Here is a 22,489-nt window from a genome sequence, read left to right as displayed (position 1 = left end):
TTTTTATCATTGAACATTCCATTTTTGTGTATGGTTTTGGATTCTGTACAGAACGGACAGTTTTTGTGCTTCTCTTGATATTTGGAAAGAGAAGAGGTGCTTTATTTTAGGTGATTTGTATTTTTGTTGTAAGTGCTGTAAGACGGATATATTTGCCATTGAATTGTAAAACTTTCTAATTTACTTATCAAAGATGCTGCAGAAAAATCCCCCTTGAGAAGAGATGTTTAGAAATGAGGTAAATGGAACAATTTCTGGAGCACTTCTACAGGAAAGAGAGTTTTTGAGGGACATTCAAATGTCATGGGAATTAAAAACTGCACATCATTGGCAACCTTAAGGCCTACCCTTTTAATTCCCATTGTACCATATATTGTATTTTTTTCTGAATAACAAGGAAATGAGTAGAAATTAATTGTTGCCATATGGCAACTCTGTACCATAGAGGGTTAATTTAGATCCCCCAGGAAACAAGACTAAATAAATAATTTCTATATAGTAAAATACTGATATAAGTTAAGAATTTTTAGATATTTGTACTTGAAATAAGAAAAAATACTCAGTAAGAAGAGCATTTTTGCAACGTGAATGAAGTATTTAAACATCATCTGGGCTTTAAAAAGGATGAGGAAACCGAAAGAAACTCCGGGTTTACCGAAGAAAACCTGCTCCTGACCAGGTTAGTTTCACAGAGTAAAGAGTGAGTTACCATGGTAACTGACTCTGAGTAGCCTATATAAGTTATCTCCTTTAAGAAACGGGCTTGACTTACCCGGTTTTCTCGGGCTGACATACCTCCCATTCTCAAACGGAAAACCCAGAGTATCCTAATTTCAGGGTTAACTTACTCAGAGAACTCACTTAACCTCCTTTCTGATATGGGCCCCAGTCCAGCGGTATCTTATGATTTCCACAGTATGCACTCGCTTAGTTAGAGGGGCGGGCCTTTACAGTATTGGCCAATAGGCGTTGAGAATATTCCAACAATGGGTGGGTCCTAGAAGTTTTGAGCCAACCATTGGCTTAGAGTGGTTGATAGGCATTTCAATTGGCCAGTCTTGACATAGTTATGATTCACATACACGAGGCATGCATAGGTGTGTATTTTATTATATGAATTTATTTTGGAAGTATGTGCTGTTTGGTCTGTCAAAAACATTTAATTGTATAAAATAGTATCAAACCTGTTCTTTATATATTTGTTGCTCCCAACCCTCCGTTGTTTTATATATGTATTATATACGTGTAAGTTACCTAGGGAAAAAATTGTCCAGATGTCAGCATCATTTCATATAAGAACTGGACTTTTTTTACAGGCTTCCAAATGACGTCCAGCTCCCTAATAAGGCCCAATAAAAAAACAAACACATATTAATAGTAACGTTATATTTTTTTTCAATTGCTTTCTTGGCTCTAATGCTTTTTATTTACAATACATAAAACAACAACAGCTAAACAAACAAATATTTCAGTAAGTTTTAGTTGATCTGTAAAACTCGTTTGTATTGTATAGCTTATGTATCACAGTTATTATGGAATATTAATAAGTCTCTTAGTAAAACCCTCTCTAATTTGTCAAGAACGCATGGCGTCATAGTCCATATCCTCCAATCAGTCTGTCTAATTCTAGGACGTGTTATACAGGGTGCTAAAAGCTCCGCTGATAATGGCCAAATATACCTGACCAGAACAGCTGTCATAGAGATTTTTAACCATATTTATTCTCGTCGTTATTATACTAGTTACATCCAGTGTCGTGTCCATCAGCACTTGATTTGTTGGGATCGTTTGACCGGACAGGATCATCTGAAGCGAGGAGCCGTCCTGGGCGTGTTTGCTGTAAGGTTATGCGTGGACAACAGTGCCACAACACACACAAGGTTAACAAGCTAGACACCACGAATATCAGAAACAAATACACTGAATGCACATTTATCATTGTTATTTGGCTACATATATGCGTATGTTTATATATGACCCGATAGAAACAGCTTCTGCCTTTCTCTTACTGGTGCTTGCATTGTTCATAGAAAGACATTCAGATCCACATGTATTGATGTTTGTAGATTAAATATGAATGAGCAGTCAGCGCCAAATGTTTGCTTATACATGTTCCTTTATTTACCATTTGAGAAGGCAGATTGTCATTGTTTTGTGATGCCGTGTTAATGTTAGCCGGTTAGCACAGGCCCCATTAAAGGCCTCGTTATACTCTGTTGTGCTACATGACTCCGATATGACCATCATGGGTCATTCAGTGCACTATGAAGCCAATAATAAGCTACGTGTATAAAGATTTTCAGTAAATCAATGCGAAAGTGACGCGCGACAAAAATGCATGTTTACTGAGTGACGTCAGGCAAAATATTTCTAATTCCTGTTTTTATGTTTCAAATAATTTACTTTAAAAAGGCGTAAAACATTTAATGACTGAAGAGATTGAGCAGACAGAAAATTATGAATTCAATTTATACTAGCTTGTATGTTATGTTATTATCATAAACCTTAGCGTGATTTCTGTCATTAACAAAGAGTTCCATGGTATCAGAAATAATCTAATTATGATTTTTTTTTTAAATTCCCCCTCAGCTAAGATCAGTGTATTTTCTGTGCATGGCCCTTGGTGTGGGAGCACCATGAGCGGGGAGCCTGATGCCTTGGCTGTGGTGAATCAGCTGAGGGACTTAGCTGCTGACCCCCTCAACAGGCGAGCTATTGTTGAAGATCAAGGCTGCTTGCCAGGCCTCATTCTCTTCCTCGACCACCCCAATCCACAAGTCGTCTACTCTGCGCTATTGGTAAGATCCAGTTCGTAAGACGTTTGCAGTCAAGACTTGTGCAGACATTCTTGCCATAGTGACCTGTAAGATACTTCCTGCTATGTTTGTATAGTAGGTAAGGGTTCAAATCAGAAATAAACGATGATGATGATGTTCCTACGCTATAATAATCATAAATATTTTGTATAATTTTGGTATGTGTTCTCAAATAAATGGCAATGTTTTGATAGCTGCAATCTTTCCACTTTTCAGGGAAATCTTATGAATGGTTTATTTATAGTGTGCTGTAAGCAGTCTCAGCTTCAGCTTCAAATTCAGTCTTCCCAATTTAAAGCTTTATAGATGGCATTTATGATTTTAGATCTTATACCTCCAGTCATTTTTAAATGTCCCAGTTGTTGATATCAAGGTATTCCTATCAACCAATCAGATCACTCGAAGCACACCCAGCTGATTCGATGCATGACACATTACTGCCACCTATTTGTAACTAATAATGCCATTATTGGTATATACATAACAAAAATATTAATGATATTCTTCTAATATAGTGGCTTATTGTTGTTGTTGATATTATTATTATTATTATTATTATTATTATTAATAATATATACTTATTATTGTTATTATTATAAATCAAATAATATTTATCAATAATTATAATTTGTAACTAATTTGTAACCAATGTAAGTTTGCATGTTCTTCTTCTAATTATTTTTATATACATAACAAAAATAATAATAATTTATTATGTTATTATTTTTAAACCAAAGTTCATTTATACCAATAAGAAGAATAATTTGTATTTATACAATAATATGTAGTTTATTATTTTTATTATAATATATTATAACACAATTATTATTATTATAAAATATAACACTATTATTATTATTATTATTATTGTTATTATTATTAATAACTCAAATAATATTTATATCAATAATAATAATAATAATAATTTGTAACTAATATGGTGGCTTATCATTATTATTATGATACATAGTTTATAATATTATTAATAATAGTATTATTATATACACAACAACAATAATAATGTATTATATTATTATTAAACTCCAATAAATGTATACCACCAATAATAATAATACTTTTAAACTAATGTATTAGTTATTATTAGTTTTATTATTATTATTATAAAAATAACACTAATTATTATTATTATTATTATTATGAAACTCAAATAGTTTGATATCAATTGTTTGGTTGATATGAATGCCTTTAATCAATCAGATCACTCAGTGCCCACCCAGCTGTCTAAAGACATGTCACATGACTGCCACCTGCTGTCCAATATTGTCACAACGCTTAGCGTAACTTCTACAGGAATGCCTCATTGTGCAGGCTGACCACAAAGGGTTTCCACTTCTTCTGTAAGACGGACAGAGACATCTGGACATGATCCATGTTCTCCAACATGATCTAAGAATGTTCCTGAGCATCTTGTTTTTCCATGGAAGAAAGAAAAGAGTTGTCATGGTCAATGTCACAAATTTCCTTACTTTATTAGTGACCTAGAGGTAGTGCTGAACTTGAAATATTTTGTCTTCATTTTATGTCATTACATTTTTTTTAAATCATAAAACTTTATTTCCAAGTTTAAATTAGATTTTGAACCCCAGATTTTGACCCCACTGTATGTTTTACCTCTTTCAGGAGGACATCACACCTGTGGAGACATTTGGAGAATATCTGAATAACACTTTTTCTTTCACATGCACACACACACACACACACACACACACACACAGTAACTCTGACCCGAGAAGTTTTAGTGTTGTGTTAATGGATTTATCACAGCGGTGCCTGGCGGTATGCCTCTGTAATGGCCCTGCATGACCCTTAATGGCTTTGTGTCCTTCCAGGCGGTGCGCTACCTGGCAGAATGCCGCGCCAACAGGGAGAAGATGAAGGGCGAGCTGGGAATGATGCTGAGCCTGCAGAACGTCATGCAGAAGTAAGTCGCTCCCATCATGCTGCCACAAAACATGAAGGCCACATGAGCTCGCTTTGCACTTTCCGCAGAAAACCTCATCCTGCAGCTTTAGCTGAAATGAATGTGTGTGCTGGGCAGATTTTAAGTGCATGAGAAAGGTCGTCCTGTCATAAGCGGATTTGTCTGTTTTGAAACTAAATAGGAGTGATGATGCAATCTTGCTGTTTAAGTGTAATGCGACCTGTCAAGCAACCTGATTTAGTGCATGCTTGCATTTGTTTTGCTCGCCATCGGTAAATGTCCAGCAGAGGTCAGTCTAAGAGAGAAAAGAAATATCACGTCACTGTTGACATTGAGGAGTTCACGTTCAGTGGCCATATTCAGAATTATTGGTTGATCAATATGTTGTTGTTGTTGTTGTTGTTTTTTTCAATTATTATACATTTACCTGACAAGAAGGGAAATGACATCATATCTCAGGGTTCAACAGAAAGGATGGCCCAGTGGCCAGTGTGAGACAGTTTAGGGCTAGCTATGCTGCATTTTTGTATAGATTATGCGCATGTGTTTTTATGCATTGCAAACTTATCTAATGTTTGAAATGTGAGAATAAGGAAGCCACAATTGTCTAGCAAAAATGTTTATGAATTTATAGCCGTCATGTAGTTACATTATAGCTGTGTCAATAAAAACCTTTCAAATTGTTTGTTTTACCTTTATTGTCAAAAAATATATATATATTTGTTACTTATTGTGGCAACACTCGACAATAAGGTCTCATTTGTTAGCATTAGGTAATGTATTAACTAACATGAAGTAACAATGAACAATACATTTGTTGTTATTTATTAATGTTAGTAAATAAAATACAGTTGTTCATTGTTTGTTCATGTTAGTTCAGTCCATTAATGTTAAATGTTGAACACTGAATAAATTCTGTAGAAGTATTTAGAAGTAGTTAACTAATGGAATCTTATTGTAAAGTGTATATAATAATAAACAATAATAATAATGTTTTAAAGAAGTCTCTTATGATCACCTAGGCTACATTTATTTAATCAAAAATACAGTAAAACTAATATTTAGAAATATTTTATAAATTTCAAATAAATGTTTTTCATTTTAATACATTTTAAAATGTAATTTATTCCTTTAGACTAATGATGCTGAAAATTCAGCTTTAATATCAGTGTCACATGATCCTTCAGAAATCATTCTAATATGATTTGCTGCTCAAGTATTTCTTATTATTATCAGTGTTGAAACAGTTGTGCTGCTTAATATTTTTTTTGTGGAAACCATGATACATTTTTTTCAGGATTCTTTGTTGAATAGAAAGTATTCAAGCATGTAAGTGTTTATAATATAATATAATATAATATAATACACACACAGTAGTAAAGTGGCAAGGCAGTTCTGATCTAGTGCAGAAAAGATCCTTATTGTTGAGCCTTTGTTAGATTTATGCTTGAGAAAACAGGGTTTCTTTTACCTCATGTCAAACAACACTTATGTAGATGCCAACTGATGCTTTAAATATTCATACAACTGCATGTTTTTTACACTCCCGAGGCTAAGTATAGAGGCGCAGGATTCACATATATGTGTATATTCTCTGCAGTTCGGGCTTATTTCGAGTGCGAAAGTCTGCAGGCTTTTAGACAGCGAGTGCCTTCTGTTTACATGAAGCCTCACAGACAGAAGTGCCGATGGTTGGCAGAGAGATGCCTATCCTTCTCTCAGGGCGACTCCCTTCCCACCCCCTTCGATTCACCAGTCACTTCAGTTAGCACAGACGCCATCAAGGAGTGCCCTGCAGTTCCACAAGCTGCCCGTCACTATTTCCAGCACGACGACTTTGGGTAGAGGTTGTGTATCGCCCCAGTCTGTGAAATTTTATGGCTAGAGGAAGTGAAGAAATCCTTCATCACCCCTAATGAGACGACAGAGCTCAGAAATAAGCTACATTAAGGCTTTAATTTGTTTTTATGAGAAACGTTCAATGTTTTCTGACATTGTACTTTTTTGTACATTTCCAAGTCTTATATGTGAATTTGCAAGTTGCTATACAGTTTCCTTTTGACGGAGGATATGATGCCGTCAGCATTCCCTCAGGTGTACATGGGAAGCTTGGAGGTCTGGCAGCTCAGATATGCCAGTGAGCAGATGCCCATTCCTGTAACTCTGCATGAATGATGGCAGAGTTGCATCTCCCCCATTAGTGCCTGTAGGGCATATCAAGATCCTGATGTCATGCCTGACCTAAAATGGGGATGTCAATGAACTGCTGTTTTTTTTTTAACCTCATTAAATGAACAGGTCACTTAACTATAGTTAGCAACCAAGAAACAGATTGGCTAAATAGAAATTCCTAATAACTTTCCATTTGTTTTCATTCTTGGTCTTTATTTAAGGCCTTTTTGTGACCATATATTTAGCAAGGGCCAATCATCTAAATCTACCTCTGCACATGAGAATATTAGGCATTTTTAAGATATAACAATTTTTATTAGCAAATGTATCTGTTTTGTTAATCTAGAATTTAAACTAAACATTCTGATATTAAAGGTTTATGTATATTTCAAAAAATTCTGCAGCACAATAAGGCTATTATGATATAAGAGTAATTCAATTTTATTTTTGTATCAACGTTTTTCCAGATTTACATTTGAAATGTAAACCGTTCACATATATTACATATTTGTCATAATACCTAACTTTTCTTTATTATTAATTTTTTATTTATTATTTGTTTCTATGACCTTGTGTTATAAACACTTTCTTCTACTATGATGCATCAATCTCTTTATTTTCAAACTTTACGCTCAATATGCATTTATACTTAGTTATGATATTAAACCATATGGAATGCACAGCTCTGGATAAATCACAATGTTATATCCGTATTAAAGGTTTGTTGGTTCAAGCTCCATCAGAATGACTTTCTGTAGCCTTCGTGTGTGCAGATTACCCCCTGCACAGATCTATGTCGCGTCCCCTTGTCTGCTGGAGTGGCGACCTTTTCAAATATCAGCACCGACAAGCACTGAATTGTACAATATATGCTCTTTTAACAAGACTAGATGAGCATATTTGCTCAATTATTCCTTTGTTCATCATCAGTGGCCATTACTGTTTTTCATCTGTTGTGAATCCTACAGTAAACTGTGATGTGTTTCTCTAGGGGCACGTCGCCAGGCGAGACAAAGCTGCTAGCCTCTGAGATCTATGAGATCCTGCAGAACTCCAGCAGCACGGAGGCTGAACAGGCGGAAGCGGGCGCATCGTGCCGAAGAAAAGCCCAGTTTTTCCTGGGCTCCACGAACAAACGGGCCAAAACAGTGGTGCTTCAGATCGACGGGCTTGATGATTCGGTAACTGCAATCAAACAACTTGTACTGTAGCTCGTTTAATGTCAGTGTATGGAGATACAGATATAGGTTCTGCACAATTTGACACAGTTTTTGTTTATGTCAGACTCGGAGGAGTCTTTGTGAAGAGGCACTGCTAAAGATCAAAGGAGTCATCAGCTTTACCTTCCAGATGGCTGTGAAGAGATGTGTGGTGAGGATACGTTCGGACCTGAAGGCCGAGGTGAGTACACAATTTATCGGAATTCATATAAAAATCTCATGTCAAAAATCTTCATATCGAAATCTCTACAGACTACATAATAATGCCTGAGAAAAATTAAACTAGTGTTGTATTGATTGAGGAGATTTTGTTTTTGTTAAAATTAAAAATTGGTTAGATGTCTTGTATTTGTAATTTAAAAAATCATTTAATAAAGTAAAAAAAAAAAAAATAATAATATTTAATTACTTGTATACTGTTAAAAAGTTTAGAACCTTTTTTTTTTTTTTTTTTTTTTGGAAAATAAAACTTTATTCAGCAAGGATGCATTAAATTAATCAAAAGTGACAGTTTTATAATACAAAAGGTTATCAGCATATTAGAATGAATTCTGAAGGATCATGTGACACTGAAGACTGGAGTAATGATGCTGAAAATTCAGCTTTGCCATCACAGGAATAAATTACATTTAAAAAATGATTAAAATAGAAAAGTTATTTTAAATTGTAATAATATTTCACAATATTACTGATTTACAAATAACAAATAAATGCAGCCTTGGTGAGCATAAGAGACGTATAGAAGCTTTTTCTGCCACAAAATAAAAAAAGAATATCTCACAATTCTGACTTTTCAGAAAAACAAACAAACAAACAAACAAACAATTTTATATATATATATATATATATATATTAGTGTATGTATGTATGTATGTATGTATATGTGATAACTTGCAATTGGGGAAAAAAAAGTCAGAATTGCGCCTTCATATCTTGCAATTTTGACTTTTTTCTTGCAATTGTGATTTTTTTTTTTTATAACGTAATTCTTATTTATAACTCACAATTCTGACTTTTCTCAGAATTGCGAGATATAAACTCATAATTGCGAGTTATAAAGTCAGAATTGCATGATATACACTCACAATTGCGTCTTAAGTCAGAATTGCAAGATATAAAGCAAGATAGTCATAGACTAAAATCCATCTTTGAGCTGTTCTAACTTTATAACATGCAATTGCAAGTTATAAAGTCAGAATTGTAAGACATAAACAGTTTGAAAGATATCATTCTGAAGAAAGAAATCACACTTGCTATTAGAAAATCTATTTCAGCATTCTCATGCGATTCTTTTCATTCTTCAGGCCTTGGGAACTGCTATAGCTTCAACCAAAGTCATGAAGGCACAGCAGGTAGTGAAGAGGGAAGACGGATCAGAGGTGAGTAAATCAAACAAACCGATCTCTGGTCACACTTTAAATGAATAGTTGAACCAAATGAGTATTTTTTTGGTGTTAGCCTCCATTACTCTTTTCCAGAAAAAGTAAAGTATATAGTATCTTGATCTCCCTGTGCATATAAAGTCAAATGTTTTGAAAGACATGAGAGAGTAAATATAACCGTGTAGAGTTTAGGTGAGCTATCCATTTGACTTGAGTTACGTTAAGTTTTGTTGACTACCTCTACCTGAGGATGCTAGCTGATTCTGTCATGGCTGCATCTGTCCTTAACGCCATGAGGAAGCTGAGGGTAATGCAGTTTGTCATGTGGAGCTGGTGCTGTCTGTCTGATAGGGTGAACCCTGCTATTCCAACCCTTCAGAAGAGTTACTCATTTTCCCCTCATCACATGATCACTCAGGATGTCCCTCTTCCCCTGAAACCATGTGTCAGAGGGCCCTGGAGACACACACACACACTTGCATGCAGTGCAAATAGACACTGTGTGGTCATTAAAGAAAGATGTGTCCTCTCTGGTTGAATTGGAAGGGCGATCTCTACCTGCAGCGGCACAGTCATGACCTCCGATGGCCGTCATCCCGGCGGTCTGGAACACTGCTGTACCATGCACTTCCTTTATCAACCAGCAGGTGGCACAGTTGATTGAATTATGGACTTCTTGATCAAACTGTTTGGCTTGAACAGACACTAAAAGCTCTGTATTTAAAAAAACAAAACAACAACATAGTAAGTAGGGCTAGGGTGATATAACAAAAAATAAAATGTTTATGATGATATTGGAGCTGTATTTTTAAAAATGAGATGTTTTCAAATCAAAGCAATCAATTTTGAACAGTCATTCTTTAGTAGATTAAAGAATTGTTTGTAGTAATATCATTGTTTTGAACTAATTCAATGTGACAGAGTTGACTCAAGAGTTCAGTTCTTTCCTGTTATATTGGAAAAACGTTTACTCAGATGGTTCACTTTCTGTTTTGTTGTTTTGGCTGGTAATTTATTTCCTTGTTTTTGGTTGCTTATTTATTTAATTCCATTTTGTACTGCTTGCTAGCTTAGCAATTAAAACAAAATGGGTAATTGTTCCCATCATTCTCTTTTTCCTCTCATTCAGCTTGTTATCCCATTCCAAGAGGACTCGGATGTGGTGGTCGAGCAGAACGTAAATTTGCCGGATTATTTGCCTGAGGACGAGAGCCCGTCTCAGGAGCAGCACAAGGCTGTGACGCGACTGGGCTCCGTGCAAGATGGCGTGAGCTGGCTAAGCACGGCCGCCAACTTCCTGTCCCGCTCATTTTACTGGTGACCCGACGACTCCCCGCATGCCCCGCCTCTTTACAGCCTGCCCTCGACACGCCAGACTGCAGAGCGCATCTCGCAATAAACTTATAACTGTGTTCCAACTTTTAAAAAAAATGCCACGACAGGCGGCTGTAAATGGTACGCGATCCAACCTGCTCCCAAACTCACATTAACGCTGCATACGCACTACACGAGACACTAAAACCTGAGAGCAACCGGGAGAAGTTCACAGAAAGATTTTTGTGTGTATCTGCTCTCTCTTACTCACCTTTGTTTTTGTTTTGTTTGTTTTTTTGTTTTTTGGTTGGGAGAAAGTTTTTAAACGATTTGCCCCAGATACTCCTTGTGGGTTTGTGTCTGTTGAGACTAAACAACACCCCGGGGTTTCACCGGGTGGGTCGTACCTTTTGCAGTTTTCTACATTTCTATGAATTTGGGTGTTTTCTGATGTGTTCTAACCCTTCATCTCAGCTTTCTTGTACATTTTTAAACAACTTTTTTTGTTTTCAATTATTTGAGAATCATGATGTTACTATTCATCAGCACTTTTCAAAGCATGCCTTTTTTTGAACCCCTTTCCTTCTGTGTGTGCCTTTACTACATAGCTTGTTGATGCGATTCATTTTCACAGTTTTAAATCCTCTTTATTTGCTTCGACTGAACTTCTAAAGCTTTCTCAAGATGTGATTTTTAGGTTTGAAATGTGTAGTGATGGTTCATACATAATTAAAACGCCAACACTGGTTTGTGCACAGTAAAATCTCCAGAGTTAAATCAACTCTGCTCAGAGTACATATGGTCCCTCTCTAAATAGTGTTAAAGTAACACTGAACCAGAGTTAAAGTTAATGAGATAATTAAGCAATTAACAAGGCTGTGACTGAAGTCAGTTGTAGTTCTTGTGTTACTCTTTTCTTCAGTGATTGTTAACAGCAGGTGTTCATCACTAATGCACAAGCATCACTTAATTAATTGTATAGTTATCTCATTAACTTTAACCCTTCTTTAGTGTTATTTTAACACTATTTAGAGAGGGGCCATATGTACTCTGAACAGAGTTGATTTAACTCTCGGGATTTTGCTGTGTGTGCAATAATAACAATTAACGGTTTATGGGAAGTCACCACAAATGGCTGTTACTCTGTGTGTAATACTAACCTTTTTTTTTGTTGTTTGTTACAGCATGTGCCAAACACCAGATAACCTCATTACACTAGCGAAATATGTTATAAAATAGCTCTGACCCTTTAGGAATTGATATCATAAGATTATTTTTTTCTTTTTCATCTTTAAGCATCAATACAGTTTTCCATTATGCCATGTGGACTATTTATACATTTTCTTTCGGTGTATTCCTAAATCTATAAATCTGAATGTTTTGTTCAGGGCCTTTCATACTCATGATCATTTTAGTGTGGGTTCACCTGCTAGCCAAATGCATGATCCGGTCAAATCTGACGGCTCTGCATGACCCCCCCCCCCCCCCCTCGCGCCTTTCTCTGAGATCTCCCTGACCAATGGTGTCTTTTAACAGTTTAGATGATCGACTGACCTCACATATCGCATTCAGGACATCCAGTCCGCTCAGGGATGTGTGTACGTTCTCCCGCAACCGATGGTTTCTTGTACGTCGCCGTTGGGTTCAGTATAGGGTGTTTCCAAAAGGAGACCTGCACACATCGATATCAAAATGAGTCTACACAAACCAACATACGCCCTTTCCTAAATGTTCCTGTTGTTTTATTGAAATCAATTTAATTTTTCACCATATTATGCTGGAAAACTCGGATTGTTGTAAAGCATCAGTGTTTGCACCCTTTTGTATTTTTCCTCATTTGAATATTTAATCAGCATTGCTTTAAGAGACTTTTTTTTTTAATTCACATCATGTTGGTTCACATTAAGGATTTGTTATAAAGACAGAATTAGTGTACAGAATTGAATCCCCATAAACAGTGGCATGCTTCTAGTTGGGTGCAAGATGAGAAGGAGGCCATCAGTGTTATATTTATGAACAAAATCCAAATGGAATTGAGTTTTGCATTTTCTTTGTTTTTATTTCCCTCTTGTACTGTACATCATCCTTCCTTGAGGCGTTTTAAGCTACTGTTCACTGTTATTCCAAGAACGCAGAACCAGAGCCCATGGCAGATGGTAGATTTTAGTAGCTTCTCATGTACAGGGCATATTCGCTGTTCCATACAAAGAGTTTTAGGACACACAATTCGTGACTGTTCACAGTAATGACAAGGATTATTAAATAGATAAAATAAATTTGGTTTGTTGTGTTTTGTTTTCACTGGAAATTGCATTTCATTAGGCTTGGTGACACCAATTTGTTACTTTCAACTTGCTTCCTGTTTTTTATTTTTTTATTCAAGCTGAATGCTCACAGACAGCAAGAAGAAGTACCCAAAAATCTGATAATTAAGTCAGTTTTCTGTGAAAGCTTGTTGTTATTATGAATTAAATGGGTACTACTATAGCTTTAAAGGTTTCAAATGTTCAACACAATCGTTGGCATGCTGTTGATTATCATTGCACATAATTTTGACTCCGTTTGTAGAAACAAACTGCTTTTACTGTAATAAGGCAAGGCATTCCATAAATGTGCAGCTTTTCATACAGTGCTTATATCGGTCTATCACAACATTTTTTTTTTTTGCATATATGTTGGCCATGCTGATTAATCAGCTGATATTTGCCCATTTTGAGTTTCTTGTCATTGGCTAAATGTTAACATACATGTTTATCGCCAAGCCTTTTCAGTCACATTTCCAACTGGCAGATGTGCTATGGATACTGAACAATTTCTAATTACATTGTGTGTGTGAGAGGGAGAGAGAGAATTTTGAAATGTGTAAAATAAGGTTTAATTTCAGGTCTGTGCATAACTCATTGTAAACTGAATCAAACAATTATTAATATAATTTGCACTACCTTTCAAAAGTTTGGGGTCTATAAATGTTTTTGAAAGTAGTCTCTTATGCTCACCAAGGCTGCATTTATTCAGTCAAAAATACAGTAAAAACAGCAATATTGTGAAATATTTTTACCATTTAAAATAACTGTTTTCTATTTTAATTTATTCTAAAATGTAATTTATTCCTGTGATCGCAAAGCTGAATTTTCAGCATCATTACTCCAGTCTTCAGTGTCACATGATCCTTCAGAAATCATTCTAATATGCTGATTTGGTGCTCAATAAACTTTTATTATTACCAATGGTGAAAATAGTTGATATTTTCTCCAGAATTCTTTAATGAATAAAACATTAGATTTTTTTTTTTTCTTTATAACAATGTAAAAGTGTTGAGTGTCATTTTAATACATCCTTTCTAGCATTAATTTCTCTAAAAAAATCTTACTGATTCTAAACTTTTGTATGGTAGTGTATATATTATATTTAACATTTAATTTATCTTTTCCACTGGAAAAACCCATACTGGTCGACTGCAACCAAAATGTGCTATTTGAGTTGTAAAGCGGTCTAAGTTTGGCTACCAATTACCAATGCAACCTCAGTCCCCACCTCACCTTAATTGTCTTGTATTGTCTATTGTCTTTATTGTCATGTATTTTTACATTTATCCCAGCACTGTAATTGCATTAGGCTATACTAGGCCCCATACTAAGGAACTACAGTTTCACAGGATATCTCTATTCAGGCTGTCTAGATCCAGACCAGCGGGTACTGATTGCTGGGTTGTAAAATCAGGGTCCAACCTCCAGGCCGGGGGGCACTGCCAGCATCATCATGGCAGCCAAAGTGCTGTTGCCTGCAGCAGGAGAAGAGAAAGCGAGAGCGGAGGACAGGAAATGTGTGGAAAGGAAGTGTTTTGTTCACCTCCTCCAGCCCTGCTTAGATAGCAGAGATATTTATGGTCAGATGTGATTCTGTACATGGTGTTAGATCACTGAGCTTTAATAAGTAAATCGACAAGTTCCTAGTCCAATTGTAGATTCTTAGAAACGAGCAGCAGGGTAGTGTATAGGGAGATATCAGGACAAAGTCATTCTGCTTTGCTCCTCTAACAGGCCTTGCAGAGAGAAAGCCGCAGGAAACCTCATCAATCATCACCATGCACCTTTTCCAACATTCATACCATCTCTGAAAGACCCCTATGGCACATGGTGATGTGAAGTGGGTCAGCTACTGCAACTGGGCCACAGGCCTAGAAGACATGTATATGGCTACCATACTGTGCTCGTATGGCAGGTTTAGCTAGGGGTAATTGTGTTAGTACTACGTGACTTTATAGATTTTGGCTTTCAAAAGCCAGAGCTACCCAGTCAGACCTCTCCAAGCCTCTGGTGAAACGTCTGACACTTTTATTACAGTAACTGTGTCAGTCCTTGCACTAGGGGGCGCTGGTTGGCTATGATTTTCATGCAGTGAAGTAATGCATCCTAAATAAACGATCACATTTAAGGACAAAGTGCATGTTTTGCCTTGTCATGTGCTTAAGTGTTTGATGCCAGCTTTGTGAGGGCCGTGTGCAAGCGTTCATTGAGACCAATTTAAGACCCATTCTGATAGCCGCTTTACATGTCGACTCCTTCCAGTAACATGAACAGTTTGAGAAGTGGTAAAGTCCCCAAGGAATGGTAGTTTCCTGTCATAGTTTGCGACCAACATCCCTATACTATCCTAATGAGATCAAAAAAGAATCCTCAACGAATCAAACAAGATCCTGCTTTGTAAAATGTGATTTTCAGGTAGCCTTCTAAAAAAATTGCTTTGCTGTTATTATTCTAGTCTAAAATGTTAAAATTAAAAATTACTAAATCAGATTGACAAATTAGGTTACACCAATGAAAGTGGTTTAAATGAGAAGGTCTAGTAGAAATTTTGACGTAACAATTGGTTACTTTTTTGTCCATATTATTTAGGCTAATATAATATTAGTCCATATAAAAGTCCAACATACACTATATTTTTTTTTCAGAATTTAATACATATGAACAGAAGTCCCAAACTAGTTTTTGTTAACACAATAAAGATAGTAAGTTGGTATAAGCCACCACGAACATTTAAAAATATACAAAATAACACAAAGTGAAAATAGAGTGGCATTTTGGGGTTAAGGAAACAACAGTTACCATGGTAAATACACAATACTAACATGAACTGTAAACAAAGTACCTATGAGACAAGTCATTTCACTCGGCGGCCATCTTTGAAACGTCTCTCAGCTCCTATTTCTTTGAATGGGGAAACATCAAATTCTCCAAAACTGTTTGCCAAGCTTTCGATTAAATTTCATATTTGAAATCACCAATGAAATCTGACAACAATTGTTGTTTCTAAATGCTCAAATCGTGACTAAAAATGTTATTTTTCAGGCTGGATCAAGCTAATGCGCATGCGCAGTCCTAAATGCGCGTATCTCGTGTCTCATTTCGGAGGCGCACGACTGCGGCTGCTGCAGTGACGCGGTGACTTTACCAATCAGCGATTGGCTTTTATTTAGAGGGCGGGACTTATTCTGCGTTGCACTTTCCCCCATTCAAAACAATACAAGTGACCCGTCTTGTGTTATTCTAAAGTTTTTGCTGTTAATGAAGCATGAAAAACTACTGATGAATAATGAACATCATACCTGCATGCAAATCCTTCCCAATACATGACGTACCAGTTACATATTTATTGGTACTTTTTGTTTATTTCATGACTAACTAATTGAAAACATAATTCATTTATAATAAAGTGATATAGATACAGCGTGCACGCTATGAGCACGGCTAACAGGATAGGAAAGTTTGTTTTTCTGAGGTGGGAGACTTTTTTTGAAACAAGTTACTTGAATAATGTTGGAATAATGACACTGACAAATATCCTGACAACATCTAATCTGGCTGATATTGAATCAGGACAACAAATTTTTCTCAGGCACACATAAAAACTGCGTGACAGAAGTGTCAACAGCTTTCACGCAAGTCTTTCAAAATAAAAGTCTCGCATCAGAAAAACAGAATCAGTTTGTTGTTGTTTCTTTGGCTTCAGTTTATTTTGATGGTCAATTCAACATATTCTTTTGACTATAAGTAACGTTTCACCTATGTCTACAAACTAGGCCTATCATTAGAGTGTTAGTAGACTACTGGTAGGGTTAGGGTTAGAATAAGTTGTACTTTCAAATTTACTTATAGTTAGTAATGTTATGACGAGATGCAAAGTTACTTAACCGAATGTTCAAAAGGGACCATCAAAATAAAGTGTTACCGTTTCTTTTACTGCACTCTCCGCGACCCACCAGTTGAGAAACACTCTTCTTTAGGATCTTTTCTTTATATTGTTAAGACTCATACAGTATATACATTGTATTTATTTAGCTGAGGTTTTTTCATTGTTTCACATCTGACTGAAAAGCAAACTGTCACAAAGACCTTTAAACTCACCTTGAAGACAAATACAGTGATGCTGTGAATTCCACTAAAACATGTTTTAATTTATTGAGTATTACAGATGCATCTCTCTCCTCTTACTAGGCAGTTCATTTTATTTGAAGAGGGAAGCTGATAAAGCCAATGCCTCCAAACCTCTCTGGCGCTCAAAGATATCGACCACAGCTCAGTATTTGTGCATAAATGTGTCGTTACTATCATGAGCAGTATTTGCATTGTTAATCTGCCTGCGGCCGGTGGACTGATTGTGTGCTGATGGGAGAGAAAGGTGCATCTTATTGCCCATGCAGTTTGACGATTTTATTTGAGGTTCAGCTCCCAGTCAATGGGATCGGCCGTAAATTACATTCTATGTGCAGGAAAATGATGTGACACCCGTAATTTATGTCAAATAACTTTTTGAGGATGTGAAAGTGTGTGTGTAATCAGCGCCGGTGCTGATACCGGAGATTTAATTGAAACATTTTTCTTTTCCCCAAAGGCTGATGGAATGGCTTCTTGTTGTGTAATGTACTGTAATGTTTCATTTTAAATCTAGGGTCATCACCTGGTTGGGAGAAGGTCATAGATTCCCAGATTCAGGAAAAGGAAACAGCTTTTCCACATACATTTATCTCCAGAAATCAAGATATAGTGAGGTAAAAATGCAACAAGACAGTCTGAAACATGGCACACAGGTATACCAAAAATAATTTCAAATCATCTCTGTTTGTCAAAACCTCCAAAAACACATTTACATAAATGCACGTACAATGGAAGTCTATGAGACAAGATGTTTTGGAGTGTTTAAAAGCATAAAGCTTGTATTTTTGGTTAAATTACTTTTACAATTATTCACTAAAAATGTTTATCATTTAAAGGTCCCATTTTTCGTGTTTTTTTAAGCTTTGATTGTGTTTATAGTGTGCAATATAACATGTGTTCATGTTTCGCGTGTAAAAAAACACAGTATTTGTCACATAATTTACTTATCTGTATACGGCTGTTTCCACTGTCATAAAAACGGGCTGATGACTTCCTTGTTCTATGAAATACGTAACGAGTTCTGATTGTGCCAGCGGTTCCTGTGTTGTGTTTCGACAGCAGCTTAGCGCTCCTTGCCCGGAAAGGTCACGCCTCTTACCATAACGTGTGCTGCACATAGTTTTACATGTGGATTATTGTGGTGTTGTGCCGAATGAACACAAAAGACAATAATAAATAAAATATCTCGCTTGGCATAAAATTTTACAGATTTTATTTATACTCTAACAACAACATTACACACTAACTAAAGTTTGAAACATGGGATCAGAAAAACGGGACTACTTTACTCAGTGGATGTAACAGAAGTAGCAACAGAGATTTTCTACCTTATTCTGATGATCATTCGAGTGTAATGGATTGTCACAAAAGAAAAAATGTAGGGTGGGGATTTGGAGATGTTGGTGTTGCACACAAAAATGAATGCAAGCTTGTAGTTGAATGTCGAGTGATGGGGTTTAAAGGGTTAATTCACCCAAAAATTAATTTCTTTACTCATTAATTACTCATGCTCATGTCGTTCCACACCCGTAAGACCTTTGTTCATTTTCGGAACACAAATTAACACAAATTAATTTCTGACCTCCCTATAGACCACATAACCAATTTCAAAGCACAGAAAGGTAGTAAAGTCATTGTTAAAATAGTCCAAAACTTTTTGTGTGCAAAAACAAAACAAAACATGGCATTCTGGCATAGAACCCAGAAGCCTGGACTGTATGTACAAAGAAAAGTTCTCGGATTATATCAAAAATATCTTGATTTGTGTTCCGAAGATGAACAAAGGTCTTACAGGTTTGGAACAACATGAGGGTGAGTGATTAATGACAGACATTTCATATTTAGGTGAACCAACCCTTTAAGTGGGCTTAACAGCATACGTCACCAGTGAGAAGTCTGTTATTTTTAGCGGAAGATCGAGTTGACATTTTGATTAAACATTATGAGGTCGAAAGATCATCAAAAAAAATCATACACAGGCATGGATAAATCATTCACAATAAGATATATAATCAAAGTCCTTTTAAGACAAGTCATTTCACTCGGCGACCATCTTTGAAACGCCTCTCAGGCATGCAAATGCAACTCCTATCTCTTTGAATGGGGAAACATCAAATTCTCCAAAGCTGTTTGCCAAGCTTTCGATTAAATATCATATTTGAAATCACCAATGAAATTTGACAACAACTGTCTCATAAATTATTTTTTCCAAACGCTCGAATCATGACAAAAATTGGATTTTTTAGGCTGGATCAAGCTAATGCGCATATGCAGACCTAAATGCGCGTCTCTTGTGCCTCATTTCTGAGGTGCGCGTCTTTAGGGATGTGCAACGAGTAATCGTGATTAATCGTTTGCAAAAGAAAAGTCTGTGTTTACATAATATATGTGTGTGTTCTGTGTATGTAAGATAAAATATATATAAATATATACTGTATATTTATTTAAACATGCATATATTTCTTAAATTTATACATGTATGTGTGTGTATTACATAATTATTATACACAGAACACACACATATATTACGTAAACACAGACTTTTATTTTGCAAACGATTAATCGAGATTAATCGTTGCACTGTTTCTATACATGGGTTTCAAAGACGTCACTTCCGCTATGTCCGCCGCCATGTTTGGGACCGGTCACAGCTGCGCGCCCTGTTAAAGTCTATGGTGACAGCAGCTACAACTACCAGAGGAAGGCCAACAAAATGCTCTCAGAAAGTTCACAACAAGTTTACAATATATCTGGGATATGTGGTGCTGTTAGCCGTTTCAACAGTCGTCAGAACTACAAATTTATTTGATTTATTTGAAAATATTGTGAATTCTAGTTCGGCGTGTTGTTACAGGATAAACAAATTCACGACACCAGCTGACTACATTACTTAGTTCAAGTACATGCATAATTTTGTGCAAATATAAGTTGTAATTTAATGTATATCTTGTATAAATATATATGAATTACCCTATATAGGATGTGTCCCGTTGAGTAAATTAACCTTCTAGCAAAGTGCTTCAGTTTACCGGTGTTCATTCAGCGTACGCAGCTCAAATAATACTGTTATCAAAATGAGATGATTTGAGAAAAAAAAAATCATGATCCTTATTATTAATCAAACTATGTGTTGATGAAAATAATACTAGAACAATATAAGAGCTAGGTATTAAAAATAATGCATTAATTTTCTAAAAGAAATATTAAAGTTTTAATATTACTGTGTAGTAACGTAAAACATTTTAATGACTTAATCATTGCTGTTTGAGCTGCGCACGCTGAAGCTGAAGAGAATAATAAAAAAAAAAAACATAAACTGAAAGTTAATTAACTCAACGGAACACATCCTATATAAAATAATCCAGATATTAATACAAAATAAAAATAATATTACAACTAGTATTTGCACAAAATCACGCACAGATGAACTTGAAGTAACGTCATTGAAACACCGAAACACAGCAAATAAGCCCAAATAATTCACAACGTCATTTTACAAGTATATACGATTATAATATCATGTATAAGAAGAAAACAGTCCCAATCATATTAATGTTGTCTTACTTTTTGAGCGCTCGCGCTGAAGCTATAGATGATCATCAGCTCTGTGGGTTATTTACCTCAACGAAACACATCCTTTATGAGAATAATCAGATATACTTAATAAAATTATTGCAAGTTTTATCTGCACAAAATGACGCGAATGCACATGTGAAGTTTGAACAAGTTATGTAATCAATGTTTAACTCAGTCGACGCGCTCTTACCACAACAACACGCTGAAACAACAACACAGAGAATTCACAACATTTTATTACAGTCGTGTTTTCGTTATAATGTTATGTAAATTACAGTCCCAGCAGTTATTAATGTTGTGCATTGCTGTTTGGCTGCCAGTGGTGTGGTCCCTTCTGAATGAAGCCAATAATTCCGCCGATCTAACTACTTTGTGATCAAATAAATTTGTAGTTCTGACGACTGTTGAAACGGCTAACAGCACCACATATCCCAGATATATTGTAAACTTGTTGTGAACCTTCTAAGAGCATTTTGTTGGCCTTCCTCTGGTAGTTGTGGCTGCTGTCACCATACTTTAACAGGGCGCGCAGCTGTGACCGGTCCCAAATATGGCGGCGATAGAATACAGGGACGTCACATGTCATGAAACCCATCTATAGGGCAATATATACTGAGAGAACTACTGATGAAAGCAAGGAGCAGGTGTGTGTTAACAAAGACTATAGAATAACACAAGATGTGTCACTCGTATTGTTTTGAATGGAGGAAAATGTAACGCGCAATATTGCGGAATAAGTCCCGCCTTCTAAATAAGAGCCAATCGCCGACTGGTAAAGTCTTCGCGTCACTTCAGCGGCCGTTAGAATCACCGCGCGCCTCCGAAGAGACGCGCATTTAGGTCTGCACATGCGCCATTAGCTTGATCCAGCCTGTAAAATAGATTTTTTGTCATGATTCGAGCGTTTAGAAACTACATTTATGAGCCGGTTGTTGTTAGATTTCATTGGTGATTTCAAATATGAAATTTAATCGTAAGGGTGGCGAACAGTTTTGGAGAATTTGATGTTTCCCCATTTAAAGAGATTGCATGATGCCCAGGATGCCCGAGAGGCGTTTCAAAGATGGCCGCCGAGTGAAATGACTTGTCTTAAAGGGACTTTGGTGTTAATCAATGAACCTATGATTAACCATAACAACCTACTAGGTAACCATGATGACACACGTAAACAGAAAGAAAACACAGAAAACTAAAGTCTTTGAAACTGAAACAGATTATAACAGATTTTGACGTATAGTACGAATCAACGAAATGGAAAAGACCGGGATCGCAAACATTGATTGTCAGTATGGCATTATAAAAGCATTTCAAAGCAACACTAATATCTGACAGAGAAAGTATCATAAAATGTGCCTCTTTAGCTCAACTTGTGCAAAAATATAGTATGCATGTGCTTTATAGACTAAAATGAACAGGCGTTTGGTATTTTAACTGTATAGCAGACTTCCATTCTTGTTCACTGTGATTTTGCCAAGTAAGACGTTCCTGGATCAACATATTTTGTTGATTCATGGAGCAACATTCCTGTCTGAAAATTTTGTCCTAACCTTATCCCTCCCCCCTAAACCTAACATTATACCATAACTTATTCCTAAAATCAGAGGGAAATGATAGGTGTATAACACTGATATAG

General features: G+C 36.0%; 1 protein-coding gene across 2 annotated transcripts; it reads left to right on the top strand.

Annotated features, from left to right (window-relative positions):
• The first annotated feature begins 1,624 nt into the window (after nt 1-1,624).
• Nucleotides 1,625-14,001, top strand: armc1 (armadillo repeat containing 1). 2 transcript variants are annotated; one of them, XM_067377153.1, is made up of 7 exons: nt 1,625-1,839; nt 2,590-2,798; nt 4,667-4,758; nt 7,922-8,111; nt 8,215-8,331; nt 9,455-9,529; nt 10,662-14,001. In XM_067377153.1, exons 2-7 carry the CDS (start codon nt 2,637-2,639, stop codon nt 10,851-10,853), a joined length of 828 nt encoding a protein of 275 aa, XP_067233254.1. In that variant the 5' UTR covers nt 1,625-1,839; nt 2,590-2,636; the 3' UTR covers nt 10,854-14,001. The 2 variants fall into 2 exon arrangements, with proteins under 2 accessions (XP_067233254.1, XP_067233255.1); XM_067377154.1 differs by having other exon boundaries at nt 1,625-1,880.
• The last annotated feature ends 8,488 nt before the right edge of the window (nt 14,002-22,489 follow it).

The sequence above is a fragment of the Chanodichthys erythropterus genome, chromosome 23, assembly GCF_024489055.1.
Source record: "Chanodichthys erythropterus isolate Z2021 chromosome 23, ASM2448905v1, whole genome shotgun sequence".
NCBI lineage: Eukaryota > Metazoa > Chordata > Actinopteri > Cypriniformes > Xenocyprididae > Chanodichthys > Chanodichthys erythropterus.
This window is presented reverse-complemented; position numbering and strand designations above follow the sequence as displayed.